The sequence below is a fragment of the Melanerpes formicivorus genome, unplaced genomic scaffold, assembly GCF_026170545.1.
Source record: "Melanerpes formicivorus ecotype bairdi unplaced genomic scaffold, bMelFor1.0.p_v2 SCAF_12, whole genome shotgun sequence".
NCBI classification, from domain to species: Eukaryota; Metazoa; Chordata; class Aves; order Piciformes; family Picidae; genus Melanerpes; species Melanerpes formicivorus.
In genome coordinates this window covers 805,392-822,420 of record NW_027142364.1, presented here as the reverse complement: position 1 = coordinate 822,420, position 17,029 = coordinate 805,392, and the positions used below count along the sequence as shown (strand labels likewise).

Genomic DNA, 17,029 nt, shown 5'->3' with positions numbered 1-17,029 from the left:
AGAAAGCTCTCAGAGGCTGAAGGGAGCTGCATGTGGAGCAGAGGATGGGCAGTGGGAAGCTCTCAGAAGAGGCATGTTTAGGGGAAGGAGTCAGCAGAGGGTTTGGGGTCCTGTTGGCCTGTTCCGACACCAAGCACAGAGTGGGAGTGGTGGTGCTCTGTGAGCACCTCCTCAGCTCAGCCTTCTGGGTCTGCTTTGTTCTCAGCAGAGCAGCTGGCACAGCTATTTCAGTGTTCATTTCTGGCACTCTGCACCTTTGGTACGAGAGGAAATGAGTTAATGTGCGCCTGAAACTGTTCTGTTTCTCTTCCACCCCATTTCTGGGCATTCCAGTCCAACCAGATCAGCAATGCTGCTTTGGCTTCTGGCAGCTGGAGAATGGGAAGCAGCTTTGCCAGGGCTGCCTGTGCAGAGCTCTGCCAGGTGACACCAGCACCCTTTGGCTTGTGTCTGTGAAGATTCCCCTGGCTGCTCTGCCAGAGGAGAGATGAGCTCAGCCTGGCACAAAGCAGCCCAGCTGGCACTGCTTTAGAAAGGCAGAATCATAGAATCACAGAACTGTCAGGGTTGGAAGGGACCTCAAGGCTCAGCCAGTTCCAACCCCCCTGCCATGGCCAGGGACACCTCACACCACAGCAGGTTGCTCACAGCCACATCCAGCCTGGCTGCAAACACCTCCAGGCAGGAGGCTTCCACCACCTCCCTGGGCAACCTGTGCCAGTCTCTCACCACCCTCATGGGTAACAACTTCTTCCTCACATCCAAGCTCAATCTCCCCACTTCTAGTTTTGTTCTATTCCACCCAGTCCTATCCCTTCCTGACACCCTCAAAAGTCCCTCCCCAGCTTTCTTGGAGCCCCCTGCAGATCCTGGAAGGCCACAATGAGGTCTCCTTGGAAGCCTTCTCCTCTCCATCCTGCACAACCCCAACTCCCTCAGTCTGTGCTCACAGCAGAGCAGCTCCAGCCCTCTGCTCCTCCTCGTGGCCCTTCTCTGGACACCTTCCAGCACCTCCAGATCCTTCCTGTAGTAGAGGCTCCAGAACTGGCCCCAGAGCTGCAGCTGTGGTCTCAGCAGAGTGGAGCAGAGGGGCAGAATCCCCTCCCTGGTCCTGCTGGCCACACTTCTCTTGCTGCAGCCCAGGCTCTGCTTGGCTCTCTGGGCTACAAGTGCACAGAACCCTGCCGTAGGTTTGCAGGTTGAGTAATTCAGTTCTCTTTTCACAGGTTCTTCACAGAGCTTGAGGCCAGGCATCAGAACAGCATCTTCATTGATGACATCAGTGACATAGTGGAGAAGCACTCCTCCTCCACCTTTGACCCCTACGTCAAGTACTGCACCAACGAAGTCTACCAGCAGCGAACGCTGCAGAAGCTGCTGTAAGAGCTCCGCTGGGAACAGGCTTGCAAAACCACCTCCTTGCAGTGGGAGCCAGTAGGAGGCTTGTGAGGGTTGCTGCAGAACCTCCCATGGCTTCCACCCAAGCATGTAGCTACATGTTTGGGCTTCCTTAGTGCACAGGTTCCTTGTGAAGTAACCTGGCGTGAAGGTGTGCCTGGGGCTGCGCAGTCCTTGTGGCCACGCTGGAAGCCCCTTCCCAGGGCAGTGCAGTTCACCTCAGACCCCTGCTGTGTCAGAGGAGCCTGTGCTCTGCTGGGGGGAATCACAGAATTGTTAGGGTTGGAAGGGACTCAAGGCTCAGCCAGTTCCACCCCCCCTGCTATGGGCAGGGACACTTCACACTGGAGGATCAGGTTGCTCACAGCCAGAAGCGGAGGTTTGTGCATGGCAGCGCTGCTCCTGCACAGCTAAGTAGCTCAGGCTGGAGGCTTAGCTGATAAGGCTCCTTCAGATCTTACATTCCTGACAATAAAATCGTGGTGGTTTGAAATGTAGCAGCTCTGGTGAAAGGTGCCATGGAAGCCTCTCCTCTTGTGCCCCCCAGAGCCACAAACCCTGCCTTCAAGGAGGTGCTGTCACGGATCGAGGCCCACGAGGACTGCCGGAGCTTGCCCATGATCTCCTTCCTCATCCTGCCCATGCAGAGGGTGACTCGCCTTCCCCTGCTGATGGATGTGAGCACAGTGACCTGCTGCCCCCCTTGCTGCCCCCCCTTGCTGCTCTTCACTCAGTCTTCACCTCCTTGCACACTCAACTCCTAGTTCATTCCTGTCCCTTCGCATCTCACTTGTAGCAGGCTGAGGGCTGCAGATCCTGGTCTCTGGCTTATGAAGGACTGCAGCATTTGTTCCCTGGCTGTGCCAGGGGCTTCCTGCTCCCTCCTTCAGCAGTCAGACATTGAGACACTGAAAGAGAAATGGTGCAGGAAAGGGTCAAAGGGGTGGTGACACTGCGGCAGGGGGGGAAGCCCTTACTGTGACAGAGCACTCTGAAGAGGTGGCCTTGTGTTCCCTCATTTGGCCCAGTCCACAGCTGTGACTGCATCTCTCAGCTGGTAAAGCTCTGTGATTCTTTTGCAGGCTGGGATTCTCCAGTAACTGACATTTGCTGTGTTGCAGACTATTTGCCAGAAAACCCCTAAGGATTCATCCAAATATGAGAACTGCAAGCGAGCTCTGAAAGAAGTGAGCAAGGTATGGGCCTCAAAGCTCAGCTGGCTGCACAATTTCCTCTGCTCTTGGTGTCTTCCTCCCTGGGTGCTTCTGACACTTCCATGTCCACACTGAGAAGTGGCTGCTTTTGGGTTTTGTTCAGTCACTTGGGAATGGATTCTCCTGTTTCTCACTTGTGGTGTTGTGGGCTTGGACACATTCACTGTGCTCACTGCCAGCTGTTCCACATCCCACACATGACCAACAAGCCCAACACTGCCCAGCAGCAGAGACTAAGCCTTGAGTCTTCTAAGTGCACCTAGAGGTCTAGGGATGGGCTGAGGTTTGCCTCCAGGATCTCAATTCCAGGACCTGTAGTGTCAGGCTGCTGTGAAATGTGTTTACAACCCTTTTACTGCATGTTGAGGCCAGACACTGCCTTGGGCCCAGCACATGCTTGGCTGCTTTAAGGCAAAACCAGAGGGGTTTGTGCATAAATAGTGCAGAGGAGGAGAGCACAGAAGGCTTAAAACCTCTTGGTGGTTTAAGACAGGCCACTAAAAGTTGGGTTTATGCCTAAATTACTGTTTATTAGACCCCAAACTCAGCTTCTGCTGCCAGCACAGGTGGAGTTCCCTGGCATAGGTGCTGTGTGGCTAGAGAAAAGGCCTGGTGGAGGCTGGTGGATCCAGCAGGATGCTATGGGGTTCAGGGGGATGTATTTTCAGGCCTTTTCTTCTTTGCTCATGGCCTGAAATTATGCCAGGTTAGCTTTGGGTTGGGTATTGGGAACAATTTCCTTGCTGCAAGAGTGGTCAGGGACTGGCACTGGCTGCCTAGGGAGGTGGTGGAGTCACTACCCCTGCAGGGGTTCAAGAAACCTGCACCCATGGTACTTGGGGACAGGGTTTAGTGGCCATGGTGGGGTTGGGTTGATGCTTGGATTTGCTGATCTTAGAGGTCTCTTCCAACCCAAACAATTCTATGATGTATTCCCACCCCCCCATCCCCACCTCAGTGAAGCTGTCCCACGCTGTAGCATGGCCTCCCAAAGGCCAGCCCAGTGGGACTGCTCCTGGGATGCTGCTTCCTTAGCTGCCCAGGCTGCTGGGAGGGAGCTGGGCATGCAGGGTGGGCAAGGCCCACGTGGCACAGCTGTGTCAGTCTGAGGGTGGTGTGTGCAGAACTGCACTTTACAAAGGACCGGCAGCTTGTGTTGTGAGGCTGGAGCGAATCCGGCCTGCTCCAGCAACCTTTCCTTCCCAGCTGGTGCGGCTCTGCAACGAAGGCGCCCGGAAGATGGAGAGGACAGAGATGATGTACACCATCAACTCCCAGCTGGAGTTCAAGATCAAGGTAGGACCCTTTGTGCCCTCACTGAGCCAGTGCTCCCTGGGGAGGAGAGGGGTTTAGCACCACGGGGAGGTTCGTGCAATTAAAGGCAGACTCTGAGGCAATGAAGTGAGAATAGTTTGCTGTCCGCTTTCCCTTGCTGCTTTGGTCCATCTTCAGCTGCTTTCACACTTGATTCCTAGTTGGTTCCAGTCTCTTCATACCTTAGTCTGCAAGGTAGAGGGCTGCAGACCCTGGCCTGTGGCTTATGAAGGACCATAGGGTGTTTTTCAGCTTGTCTTTTTCTTTTCCAACTCTGAACCAAGCCTGCCAGCAGGGACACGGTGTGCTTCCAACAATCAGCAGCATACTGAGCCAGTGACCTCGCTGCGTTTGCTGGCCATGGTGATGAGTCTCTTGCCTTTGGGTAGTCTGAGGCCCTTGGGTGGCCTCATTCACAACGTTCACACCTCCAGAAGCACCCAGCAGTGTTCAGTCTCCCCGTGGGAAGGGGGTGCCCGCTCCTGGTGCCGCTTTGCCGCAGCAGGAGGCCCTGTGCCGTTCTCCCTGTGCGCGCCGTAGCCAGCAGCGCTCGGGGGTTCCGAGGCAGCCACAGCCACTTTGGCTTTCTGTATTTCTTTGGATTTTAATGCAGATTTTTCCCTTTCTGCATCCTAACTCTGCCCCTTGAGTGGTGTTGACCTGCTGTGTGGTTTGAGAGCCCACCAGCTGGCGTGTGAAGGGCTGCTCTGGCCCCGAGTCAGTGCATTCTGAAGCCCTGACGGCCTGCTCAGTGAGCACGAGCTGGAGTAGCCAGCGAGGAGCAGGGGATGGACTCCCTCCCTGCGAGTACAGAGCAGAGGAATTTGTAGTTCATCCTCAAACAGGCACTCTCCCAAGTGGTTTTTGTCTGTGAAGCAGTCACCATGGTGCTATAATTCTAGGGTGTAACAGCTTGAAATGAGGGTAAAGTATTTCTGCTCTCGCTCAGCCTCAGCGCTGGGGGTTGTGTGTGACTTAGGTGGAGCTGTGCAGTGTTTCATGGCAGCACATGAGATGCTCCCTTCTGAACACTTCTGTACATGACTGAGCTGCAGAATTGCAGTTTCAATATTCAGGAGGCTTTATTCTTACATTTTCCACCTTCAGCACCAGAAAATTGATGTTTTGGTGGTGGTTTTTCCCCCCACCCCCTGCAAATCTGCTTTTGTGTTTGGGAAACAGCTTTGTTTGTGACTTGGCTGTCAAAGGAGAATCCAGCCCTGGTTGGTCAGGTCAGGAAGAGTGCAATGATGCAGCTGTCAGGGCAGTGTGGGGCAGCCTTCTCCTGCCCTGGACAGGAGGCACAGGGTTGTGTGGTGCTACTGGGGGCAGAAACAGCACCTTTGGGAGATCTGTTCTGTGGTGCTGCCGTGTCAGAGGCACTGTGAAACCCCACTCAGGGCACAGATGAGGGGGTGGCAGCAGGTGAAATCAGGAGCCCATGATCTATTCTCCCAACAGCAGATCCCAGGGCTTGGGATGTGGTTTTGGTGTGGGTCTGGGGCAGGCATGGACAGGCTGGAGCTGGCTGGGGCGCTGGAAGGATGGAAGGAGACAGCCCATGCAGAATGGAGGTGACAGCTGCCAAACTGCATGAGGAACTCCTGCTCACAAGCATGTGAGAGGTGCTGTAAATGAGGGCAGTTTTCTTCATTAGCCTAATCCTGCAAGCCCCAGAGTGAATCTGAGCAGCAGCAAAGAATTCAGGGAAGTTTGGAAAGTGCTTGCAGGCTGCTACTTGTGTGTGAGGTGAAGTTGATAACCCCTGTGCTGAGCTCCTGCTCCTGAGCTCCAAGTGACTCAGGCATTTCTAGCATGCTCTTACCTGCTGTTTAAAACCCTCTCTCTTGGAAGGCTCAAGATGTTGCCTGCTTGCTTTGCAGCCTTTTCCCCTGGTGTCCTCTTCCCGCTGGCTGGTGAAGAGGGGCGAGCTGACGGCGTACGTGGAGGAGCCTGGGCTCTTCTCCAAGCGAACCTGTAAGCAGCAGCTCTACTTCTTCCTCTTCAATGATGTCCTCATCATCACCAAGAAGAAGAGGTAAGAGCTCCACCAACACACAATTGCCTTGAACAGCTGGGTTGTCACTGCCTTTTCCTGTTGCTCTGGCTCTGTGTGTCACACCCAAGTGGGAAGGAAACCCCAAGCTGTGGCTGTGGAACAGCAAACCTGGTCCCATCCACAGCACTTGAACAGAGTTTTGTAGCCACTGGCTTGTTGGGAAGAGAAGGAGATAGAGGAGTCAGTGTCCCTGGTACACCTGCAGCACAAAAGAGGAGGAACCAGGGGGTAAACCTGACGTCCAGGAAACACTTGTGAAGCCATTGGTAGTTTGATTGAGCTGTGCCAGGGCAAATGGAGAAGTTAGAGAGTTTGGAGTGCTGCTCTCTCAGGCTGTGCTTGGCAGTGACAAGTAACCACTCATTACACAGGATTTGGTTCTGGCAAACAGGATTGAAATTCCTAACTGTCAAACAAATTAAGTCCATCCTTGATGCCTGAGCCAAGGGAGAGGCTTTGGGAGGGTAAAGCAGCAGTGGCCTCCACGCTTCCCACAGAGAGGCTGCTCCTGAGGATGCTGCATGGGAGATGGCTTCCAGCAGTGATTTTTCTCCCCAGCCTGGTGTATTTATCACAGCACTGGAATGGAGCTTCCATGCCCTGCTGTTGCTAAGGGAGAACACTTGACAGATAAACCTTATTCCTGAGGCTAAAAGCTGTTTGGAAGGCCAATTATTTTGCCTGTAGATGGGCCAGTTAGGCCAAGCACCAGCTGTTTTTAAAGACACCCTGCTGGGAAACCTCCAGTCCACAGTTGACATTTGGAGGGGTGATGTCTGATACCAAACCTGGGAAGAAAGTGCTGATACTTAAGCAGAGGGAAAGCCAAATGAAAATGGAAGGGGGGGAAAACACTGAAGCCAAGGGAGGAGAAGCAACAACAGGTTCCTCCCCAGCTACCTGGCTGAGGTGAAGATCCTTCTGAGATTCCATGTTAGCTGAAGTGCCTCTGTGAGGGTCCCTGGCTCCACCCTGGCAGCACAGAGTACCACACCCATTTAGCCCTTTCACTCCTCCTGGGACTGCTGCCACATCCCTGCCTTGGTGGCTGATCAAAGGGCCACCAGTGAAGAGTCTGTTCCCTGTGTGATCAGCCTGTGGTGGGCTCCTGTGTGATGGTGGCTTGTCCAGCTCATAAATCAGGTTTGGAGAGGATTTGCTGTGGAAGCTTTGGAGCTTTTCATTTCTAAGAGCTTGCAGCTGCTGGGATGGGAATGTCCTAACTGGGCCCAGCAGCCAGAACTTGAGAGCAGTTCATGTTCATGCCCAAACTCAGCCACTGTCCCAAGACCCCCTGAACAAACATCTCACTGGCAACAAAAGTGAGTGTCCACCAGCCTCCCAGACACTGGGTGTGAAGCATGGACTCTGCCCAAGGGAAGAGTGTTAATCCTGCTTCTTGGGCTCTTGCTCTTTCTCCCAGCCAGTGTTGCCATGGCCACCACACCAGTGGACAGAAATACTGGTTGCTAGTTGAGACTCAGTGTTTGTGTTCTCACTTTAGCAGTTGTGGCTCAGAAGATTCTTAAGGTGGCACAAACCACCCCCACCCCCTCCATGCCTTTGTCAGATGCAAGATTCCCAAGTAGCTCCAGCAGCAGCCCAAGCTGGTGCTGTTCTTCCTGTCCCTGACTGAACAGGCTGAAATGCTGAACTGACTTCTGCAAACCCAAATACCTTAAACCAAACAAAAAAAACCACCCCCAAAGCAAACAAACAAAGAAACCAATCTCACAAAACAAAGCCTACAACTAAAAACCCCCAAACACAACCCCCCCCCCCCAAAAAAAAGCCCCAAACCATCCACCCCCACAAAAGCCAACAACCCAAACCCACCAAACCCAACCACCACCTTCCCTCCCACCCCAGCTTGCCCCTGTGCAAGGAGGGGATACTGGATACCCAATGGTTTCTGTGCCTTCTTCATCAGGACCTCTCTGCTGCTAGGGATGGCACAGGAAACTTGTCCTCAGTGAGGAGTGGCAGCTTCTTGGAGACAAGTGACTCAGCTGGACTCTAGAGCTGGATCCAGGGGAAATCCAGAGTCTCTCCTCCCTCCCCTCCCAGCCTCACTGGAAGCACTTAGCCTTTCCTCCAGCAGGACCACCCCAGTCAGTTTAGCTGGGCTGTGGCTGAGGGAAGAGCCTTTCCCAGAAGATAAACTCAGGCAGAACATAGTTAAGATTCCTCTTAGCATCCTGGGGTTGTGTGTGTGTGGGAATCAAGATCCAGCTTGCTGAAATGCTGAAGATGGTCCCAGCTTCTCAGTGTGCTCATGCACAAGGCCTTTAATTAGCCCCAAACCTCTCTTAAGCCATATTCTCTCTACTTCAGGACCCAAGAAGCCATTGGTGTCATGGGTCTGGAGCTCTAGAAGAGGCTGCTGGGGGCAGCTCACTTCTTAGCTGATTGTTTGGGGTTATTTGTTCAGTTCTGTACTGTAAGGATCATGGACAACCACAGCCTCCTCAAACCAGGAAGTCACAGAATGGCTCAGGTTGGAAGAGATCTCAGAGCTCACCTACTCCAACCTCCCCCATGGGCAGGGACACCTCTCAGCTAGACTCAGCTGCTCAAGGCCTCATCCAGCTTGGCCAGCAAGGAGGCATCCACAGCCTCCCTGGCCAACCTACTCCAATGTCCCACCACCCTTCTACTGCAGAACTTCTTCCTGAGATCCAGTCTAAACCTACTCTCCTTCAGCTTCAAGCCATTCCCCCTGTCCTGTCTCTAGGCACCCTCTTGAAAAGTCCTTCTGCAGCCTTCTTGTAGGATCACTTCAGGTATTGGAAGGCAGCTCCAGGAGTTCCCCCTCTCTAGGCTGAGCAACCCCAGCTCCCTCAGCCTGTCCTCACAGCAGAGGTGCTGCAGCCTGGGGTAATCAGAACTGTGTGGAGAGGCTTTGAAGATCCCTGAAGCAGCAGGAGCAGTGCTGCTGGAAGGTTTGGTGTGTTTGTGCCTGTGTCAGTGGTACCTGAGCAGGGAGCTGTGGTTCCAGGCCTGAGAGGGGACAGCGCCAGCACACTGGGAGGAATTTTGGTACTGGCTGGAGACCTGGAGAAAAAACAAACAGAGGAAGACAAACGTTGAAGTACTTAATTGACTAGAAAAAAAAGCAAAAGCACAGCCCACACAGCTGGAGGAAAAGCTTTGTTTTCACAGCAGATGCACCCCACAAACACAATGTGCTCTGCAAAGCCCTCAGCACTTCAACAGAGAAATCCTTGCACTGCTGTGAGTCACAGAAAGCAGCAAGAGCTGGGGTTGAGTCACTGTGGCTTAGCCTTGCCTTCTGAAAGGTGAAACACAGGAATGAGAGCATTCTCTCAGCTCCTGAGGAGTTTGCAGGTGTGTCTGACAGCCCAGGGAATGGGTAGAACATATCCCCCTTCCCCTCCCCAGACAGGCAGTTCTGAGCTCTCTGCCTTCCTCTCACACCTGAGCAGCCAGCAGGGAGGAGCATGCTTCACCCTGCAGGTGTCTGGGGTCCCAGCAGCAGCAGCAGCTCAGTGCTTGGCCTGCTGTGGCTCTCTGGTAGCCAAATGAATCCTCTCCAGTATTTTTTGGTGTGTCAGTTATTTATTGAGCCACAGTAAGCTGAGGCTGCAGTGCTGCTGCTCAGTGCTCCAGACTGAGAGCTGCACAGCTTTCACTTTCAGGTGGAGTCTGTGCAGGTGGACCTTGAGCTTGAAGGACCCCAAAATGTGACCCAGGCAGGGATGTGTTGCCTGGGAGGCAGAACTGGCTTCATGCCTATGGAAGTGGCTCTTGCCTACCTCTCCTTGTTGTACCAGTGTAGGGCACAACAGCTGAAGAAGTTTGCAAGTCTGCAGGCTGTGCTGAGGTCTCCTGGTGAGCTGGGCAGATGCAGCTAAGGCAGTCTGGGAAGCACACTTGCAAGCTGCCATGGAAACAGCCTCTTAAGCTGCTTCTCTTCCCTTGTGATCAATTTCTGCTGCTTAGGTGCTTTCTTTAACTGGATTTCACGACCTGAAGCACCACTTGAGCCTTGGTACAAGTAGGTAGCAAAATCAAGAGCTAGGCTAAGGGGTTGGGCTCAGGCTGAGGGCAGAGCTCTGCTTAGGATGCCTGGCATGTCCGAAGCTGAAGCCTGGCAGGGATGGGAGAAGAGGGGCTGAGGGCCCAGCTCCCTGCTGTGCCAGTGGCACAGGCCTTCTCCAGACCTGCTGCCTCTGCTCTGCCTGTTCTCACCTGGCAGGAGATGCTGATGAGCTGGTTCTGCATTGAGAAATACAAAGCTGCTGCTGAGGGAAGTGTTTGTGTCCTCAAGTCCTACTGCTCTTAAATGTTCTGTTTGGTGATGGCTGATGGTATGGCCAGCCCTCCACTTCCCACTTCAACCATAAGCAAAGCTTCTGCTTTGAATCCTTTCCTAGAACTCTTTCTAGTCACTTAGAAGAGTTCTGTCCATGTAGCCATATTTGCTGCTAGCACCTAGAGCTGCTGTGTTTATGTACCAAGGGCTTTTTAAGAGGTAGATGGCACAGTGGGTTCTGCAAGGGGATGTCCCTGCTTACTGCAGGAGGGGTTGGACAAGATGCCCTCTAAAGGTCCTTTCCAACCTGATGTTATGATTCTGTTACTCTAGAGAAGCCCTTGGCTAGTCTCAAAGTTGACAGCTGACTGAGGTTATGTTTTGGGCACAGGAAAAGGGAAATGTTAGATGGTTTCCCCCCACCAACCCGTAGCAGTCTAAAATGCAGAGGCTGTTGTTCACTTGAAGCTCCAGAAGAAGCCAGTGCAGTTCTGTCCCCCTGCTGTGCCTGCTCTCTAGTGCAGGCTGGTTGAGTTGAGCTCACACCATCTCAGGACCACCAAAGTCATCTACCTGTGCCACTAAATAACATTCTACAGAGTTTAAAACCTGGTCTGCCCTCCCTCTTGGAAAATGGGTGCTTTCAAACCCAAATGAACAGAAAGCCCACAGCACCTCACATCCTGAGCCTGTAGTCAGAAGTGGATCCTGTGGCCGAGCTTCCTCGCAGCCATGCCTACCGCACCGCTCACCTGCTGGGGTTCTCCCTCTCCTCTTTGCCCTGCAGTGAGGAGAGTTACAACGTGACAGACTACTCCCTGAGGGACCAGCTGGTGGTGCAGCAGTGTGACAGCGAGGACCTGACCTCCTCTCCCGTGAAGAACACCTCGACCATGCTGTACTCGCGGCAGAGCTCGGCCGCTCACCTCTTCCGGCTGACGGCACTCAGCAACCACGCCGGGGAGCGCGTGGAGCTGCTGCTGGGGACGGAGACGCAGTGAGTACAGCGGGGCTGCTGCTGCGGCCACCCTTCACCCTAACCCTGCTCAGGGCAGTGCAGAGAGCCCAGCCTCTGGCTGGTAAGGTGAAACAACCCTCTGCCTGCAGCGGGCAGCGCCGGTGTCCTGCTCGTTCCCAGCCAAGCGCTGGCGCTGCCACCTGGGAGCTGCTGGCTCTGCACTGTGTGGTGGGCAGTGAACACTTCCAGCCTTCCTCAGCCTTGCTGATCTCTAACGAGTGGCACGGCAGGTCAGGGTGCAGCTGTGTAATGCCCCCAGCCACCAGAGTCACTGGAATGCAGTAGTTCAGTTTCTCTAGTGGAGTGTCCTCCAGAGAGGACTCAGCAGTGGCAGTGTCCTGTTGGTGTCATTGCCTGAGGTCACACTTGTAGGACTGATGGAGGAGTGGATGTGCTGCAGCCCTGCCAACTGCAGAACCCAGGGGTAGAATAGAATAGAATAAACCAGGTTGGAAGAGACCTTTGAGATCAAGTCCAACCTATCACCCAACACCATCTAATCAACCAAACCATGGCACTGAGCACCCCATCCAGTCTCTTCCTAAACACCTCCAGGGATGGTGACTCCACCACCTCCCTGGGCAGCACATCCCAATGGCCAATCTCGCTTGCTGGGAAGAATTTCTTCCTCACCTCCAGGAAGCAATTCCAACTTTTTAATAGCCACAAGCAGAGTTATGAGCTGGAGGAGTCAGGCCCAGGGGTGTCCTGGGGCACAATGGTGCCAGTGCAGGGTGCCCTGCTGCAGCCCTGTGTCAGTGACTGCAGTGGTTGGGTGGTGCAGCGGTGGGACCAGCACTGGGTTAAATGGGAGGAGGAGTTTGGCAGTGCTTGGGGAGGCTGTGCTGGGGTAGAGTTGGGCCTTGGTGGCCTGGCACAGCTCTGGAGTGTTCTGCTTTAGGAAGAAGCAACAAGCAGTGTCTTGTTGTGTGGGGGGCACATACCCAAGAGCCATGCCCGCTCTGTGCTGCCCTTCTCATCCCCCCAGCCCCGAGAGCGGCCGCTGGCATCTGCGCCAGCAGAGCTGGCCCTGGGACAGGGGAGATCAAACAGTGCTCCAGACATGGCCTGGAAAAACTGACAGCCTGGGCTTTGCTCTCAGCACTTAGAATAAGCCTGAAAGGAGCTACAGAGCATGAAGGAGGCCTGGAAAAGATCTCACTGTAAAGCCAGCAGATGATTCAGGCTTGTTTGGGACCAGGGTAGCCAATGCAGTCTGTCTGCAGTTGTCTGGACTGCTGCTGAAGGGACTTTTTGTTCTGCAGATGTAGTCTTGACCTGCTGGACACTGAACCAGCAGCAGCAGGCTGGCACTGTTGGGCGGGGGAAAAGCTGCTGAGAAGAATGGCTTTAGTTGAAAACTACCTGCTTTGTAAATTAGAATAGAATAGGTTGGAAAAGACCTTTGAGATCATCCAGTCCAACCTCTCACCCAACACCAGCTGATCAACTCAACCATGGCACCAAGTGCCTCATCCAGGCTCTTAAACACCTCCAGTGATGGGGTGTCCCTGGGCAGCACATCCCAATGGCCAATCTCTCTTGCTGGGAAGAACTTTCTCCTCACCTCCCCTGGCACAGCTTGAGACTGTGTCCTCTTGTCCTGTGCTGCTTGCCTGGGAGAAGAGACCAACCCCCACCTGGCTACAACCTCCCTTCAGGTAGTTGTAGAGAGCAAGGTCTCCCCTGAGCCTCCTCTTCTCCAGGCTGAGCAACCCCAGCTCTCTCAGCACTCTAGGTACAGAAAAGCTTCACCCTGAGGAGGCTGGGAAGGGAAGCTGCAGGGCCAGGCTGGCTGCTGTATTGAGCACCTTTTGCACAAGGGAGGCTGAAATGTTCTTGCTGACACCAAGCTTCCTAGCACAGTTTGCTCATCTTTGGTCGCTTGCTGTGCTGCCTGCGTGGGTCCCACTATCTGTGCTGGCTCAGGAACTGTCAGCAGGGCAGCAGATAAGATACACAGCACATGGACTATGGATCAGCACGTGCTGGAACTGGGAGACAGCCTGGCCTGGGCCCTGAGAGGACACTCCCAGCAACCCTGCTGCATTAATGACTCTCCTGCTGCATTTGTCAGACACTTCATACATCAGATGGGTGGTTGGGTTTTTTTTTTTTAGCTAAGTAAGCAGCTTTGGTCACAGACTTCAGGGATGATTTTACCTGCATTACTTACTTAAAGGTATATGAGACCTCATGCCTTGGGAGTCTCTCATGCTTGTAAGCTTTTCCCTTACTCCAGTTTGCTTCAAGTACTGAAGTTTGTTTGAGTAGCAGATCAGCAGCAGTAGTCTGACACCTTCTGGCCAGAAGGGAGAAGAGAGGAAAGTAGGTTTTGCTTCTTCCTGTAGCCAGTAAGATAGAGGCAAAAGGAAAGCCAGCCTCTTGGGAGCAGTTGAGGGCCTGAGCTGGGAGCCAGAGCTGTCTTTGCTGTTTGCAGGAGCGACCGAGCTCGCTGGATCACAGCGCTGGGCCGGGACAGAGATGGACAGACCACGGACAGGACCAGTAAGTGACAGCTGAGGAGATTCAGGGCAGCTTTGCCAGGGCAGCAGAGATGCACTGCCCCTTAGAGGGGATGGGAGCAAGGGGGGGGGGGGGGCCTGTGGGACAGTGTAAAGAGATGTACTGCAAGCTGCTGTGTGCTACCCTGTCTAACTGAGCCTGTCTGTGCACAGCTCTGACTCAGGTAGAGATCACCCGGACCTACACGGCCAAGCAGTCTGATGAACTCTCTCTCCAGGTTGCTGATGTTGTCTTGGTTTATCAGAAGGTGGCTGATGGTGAGTGAGAGCTTTGCTGGTGGGAGCCATCTGTCCCCTCTGCAGGGGAATCCTGCTAGAAACATCCTGTTCCTGATAGTGTTGGCCCTACAGTGAATGGAGGCTCAGCTTCCAGCAGTCTGCTCAGGCAACAGCTGCTCAAAGTAACTCAGGGCCTGGCCTCATTCCTGGAGATCATAGCTGCAGGAAGGATGTGCTGGCCTTGAGATGTGGAATGGTCACAGACAGCTTGAGTGCTGCCTGAGGAAGTGGAGCTCAGCCACCCATGTGAGTGAGCAGCAGCTTTGCCTCAGAGAAAGAGACAGGGTGGGAGTGGTGTCACCTGCTCTGCTCACTGCCTGCTAGCTCCTGGGGGCTAGCCTGGGATCACAGGATGTCAGGGGGTAGAAGGGACCCAAAGAGATCATCCAGTCCAACCCCCCTGCCAGAGCAGGGCCATACAATCTAGCTCAGGTCACACAAGAACACATCCAGACAGGCCTTGAAAGTCTCCAGAGGAGAAGTCTCCACAACCTCTCTGGGGAGCCTGCTCTAGGGCTCTGTGACCCTTCCAGTGAAGAAGTTCCTTCTTGTGTTGAGGTGGAACCTGCTGTGCTACAGCTTACCTCCATTGCTCCTTGTCCTATCCCAGGGAGCAAGTGAGCAGAGCCTGTCCCCTGCCTCCTGACCCTCAGCCCTCAGATACTGATAGCCCTTGATTAAATCCCCTCTCAGTCTTCTCTCCAGGCTAACCAGCCCCAGGTCCCTCAGCCTCTCCTCACCAGGCAGTGGCTCCTGTCCCCTAATCATCCTGGCAGCCCTCTGCTGGACCCTCAGGGCTGCTGGAAGGTGTCAGCACAGCAAGTGCTAACTCCTAACTTACTCTGACTTGTTCCATATGCAACCAGATTGTGCTGCACTGCCTTCCCCGCACTGCCCTTAGGGCGCTCAGCTCCTTTCAGACTGGCTTGGAGGTGCAGTATGTGTATTGGTGACACTTAACTCCAGGCAGCACTTTGCAGGCCGTTTTGCCCTTAGCCCGCTGTGCAAAGCCGCTGTGCCAGGGCTCGCTGGCTGTGGCGCTGTGGCTGGCGCAGAGCTGAGGGCTGTGCTGTGCTCCGGCGCAGGGTGGTACGAGGGGGAGCGGCTGCGGGACGGGGAGCGCGGCTGGTTCCCCCGCGAGTGCGCCAAGGAGATCACCTGCCGCGCCACGCTGGACAAGAACATGGAGAGGATGGGGCGCCTCCTGGGGCTGGAGACCAACGTCTAGAGCGGCTCTGCGGCCGCAGCGCGCCCCAGCCTTTGCGCCAGCTGCCGCGGGCAGGGCCCCACCGCCCCTGTGGATGGAAGACGTGGGGCACCAAGGCGGAACTGGAGCTCCCGGAGCGCAGCGTTGGAAGCTTTGTCCCCTCTCTGGTTTGTGTGGGGAGAGCTCTGAACTGAAACCTGGCTCAGGCAGGCAGAGGTTTCAACTAGGAGTTGTTTTTTTAGGCACTGGAGATCAGCCATGCACCTGTCTCTCACCTAGTTCCTCCATCCTTGCCTCTGTGTATTCTTCCTCGCTCTGATTTTGAGCCCTCTGCCTTTCCTCCAGCAGCCAAACTCAGTGTAGGAGGCTGAGGAGCAGAACCTCCCCCAGTCCTTGGAGCTGGAGGTGAGCAGCAGCAGTGCCTAGGAAACTCCAGTGTTAGACCCTGTACCAGAGCATGTTCATGGGACACCTCCTGCTTGTGTCACAGTCTGTGCATCAGCTGAGCTGGAAAAGCCAGTTCCAGGATGCCCTGAGAGTCACACAGAACTCTACCTCTGCAGCACAAGTCCCAGCTGCCCCAGACTCTGAGGGGTGCTGACAAAGCTGCCCCAGGCTGCAAGAAGACTCCAGGAGGGCTGAGACTGCACTGTGCTGAGCCCTTGCTTTCAGAGCTCAGCTCGGTGCTGCCTCACACCTGCTTGTCTCTGCTTCAGAGGCGACTCCTCACAGTTGCACTACACCCAGCACCCACCCAACTTGGGCCTCCCCAGGTTAGCTTTGGGCTTGCACACCAACCACCACCACTGGCTGTTGTGTGAAGGAGATGCACTCACAAAGTCAAAGGCCCTGCCTCCTTTCTGTACATAGGTGTGAGTTTGTATCATAGACCCCCCCCCCCCCCCACCTTCTCCAGCACCAGCTGAGAGCTCAGCAGGTACAAGGCAGGCTCCCTGCCCAGGAGCAGGGAGGGGAGAGCTTCCCCTTGCTGCTGTACCTTGCTGGGCACCACCTGCTGACTGAGGTGACAGAGCACAAAGAGGAAGGCAACACTCCCGTGCAGGAGCCTTCCCCTGGGCAGCCTGGCTGTGGCTCTCCAGCCATGTAAAGTAATTTATGAAGAGGAGGACTGATGAAACAATGGAGAAAGTGTAAATTCAGCAAAGCCTTATTTAACACAGGACAAGTAACTGCTAAGCCTTTAACAAATCTCCTTGTACCCAGGCAGGTGGTTAACAGCTGAATGTACAAATCCTGGCATTAATGTTATGCAGATGGTTTTTAAGCCCCTGTATATATTTGTCATGCCTAGGTTCCCTCCCCTCCCCCCCCAAAAAAAATGCTGTAATGGTTTTGTAAAGACTTTTGGGTTCTCCCCCCCCCACACCTTCTGGTTTTTTCCCTATGGTTGGACACAGTTCTTCAGGAATGAAAGACTTCTGTGATTTTATAGGACAACAATCAATAAACCACTTTTAAATTCTTACTAAGAAGAGCTTCCTCTTTTTGCTTAAGAAATACTCTCAAACAGCAGGGCAAAAAGAAATACTCTGAAGCTGCAGGCCAAGGGCATCCTGGCCTGCATCAGGAGCAGTGTGGCCAGCAGGAGCAGGGAGGTCATTCTGCCCTGTGCTCAGCACTGCTCAGGCCACACCTTCAGTCCTGTGTCCACTACTGGGACATTGAGAGACTTGAATGTGTCCAGAGAAGAGCAACAAAGCTGGGGAGGGGTCTGGAGC

General features: G+C 54.2%; 1 protein-coding gene across 1 annotated transcript in view; it reads left to right on the top strand.

Moving 5' to 3' along the window:
- ARHGEF26 (Rho guanine nucleotide exchange factor 26) overlaps nt 1–16,801 on the top strand; it is a 39,124-nt gene extending 22,323 nt beyond the window's left edge. The window contains exons 6-14 of the mRNA XM_068144881.1: nt 1,227–1,379; nt 1,946–2,075; nt 2,520–2,594; nt 3,819–3,908; nt 5,810–5,964; nt 11,049–11,258; nt 13,720–13,787; nt 13,958–14,062; nt 15,169–16,801. Coding sequence (XP_068000982.1) covers nt 1,227–1,379; nt 1,946–2,075; nt 2,520–2,594; nt 3,819–3,908; nt 5,810–5,964; nt 11,049–11,258; nt 13,720–13,787; nt 13,958–14,062; nt 15,169–15,311 — 1,129 coding nt within the window. The 3' untranslated portion in view covers nt 15,312–16,801. The remainder of the gene's footprint in view (nt 1–1,226; nt 1,380–1,945; nt 2,076–2,519; nt 2,595–3,818; nt 3,909–5,809; nt 5,965–11,048; nt 11,259–13,719; nt 13,788–13,957; nt 14,063–15,168) is intronic.
- Nucleotides 16,802–17,029: the final 228 nt, after the last annotated feature.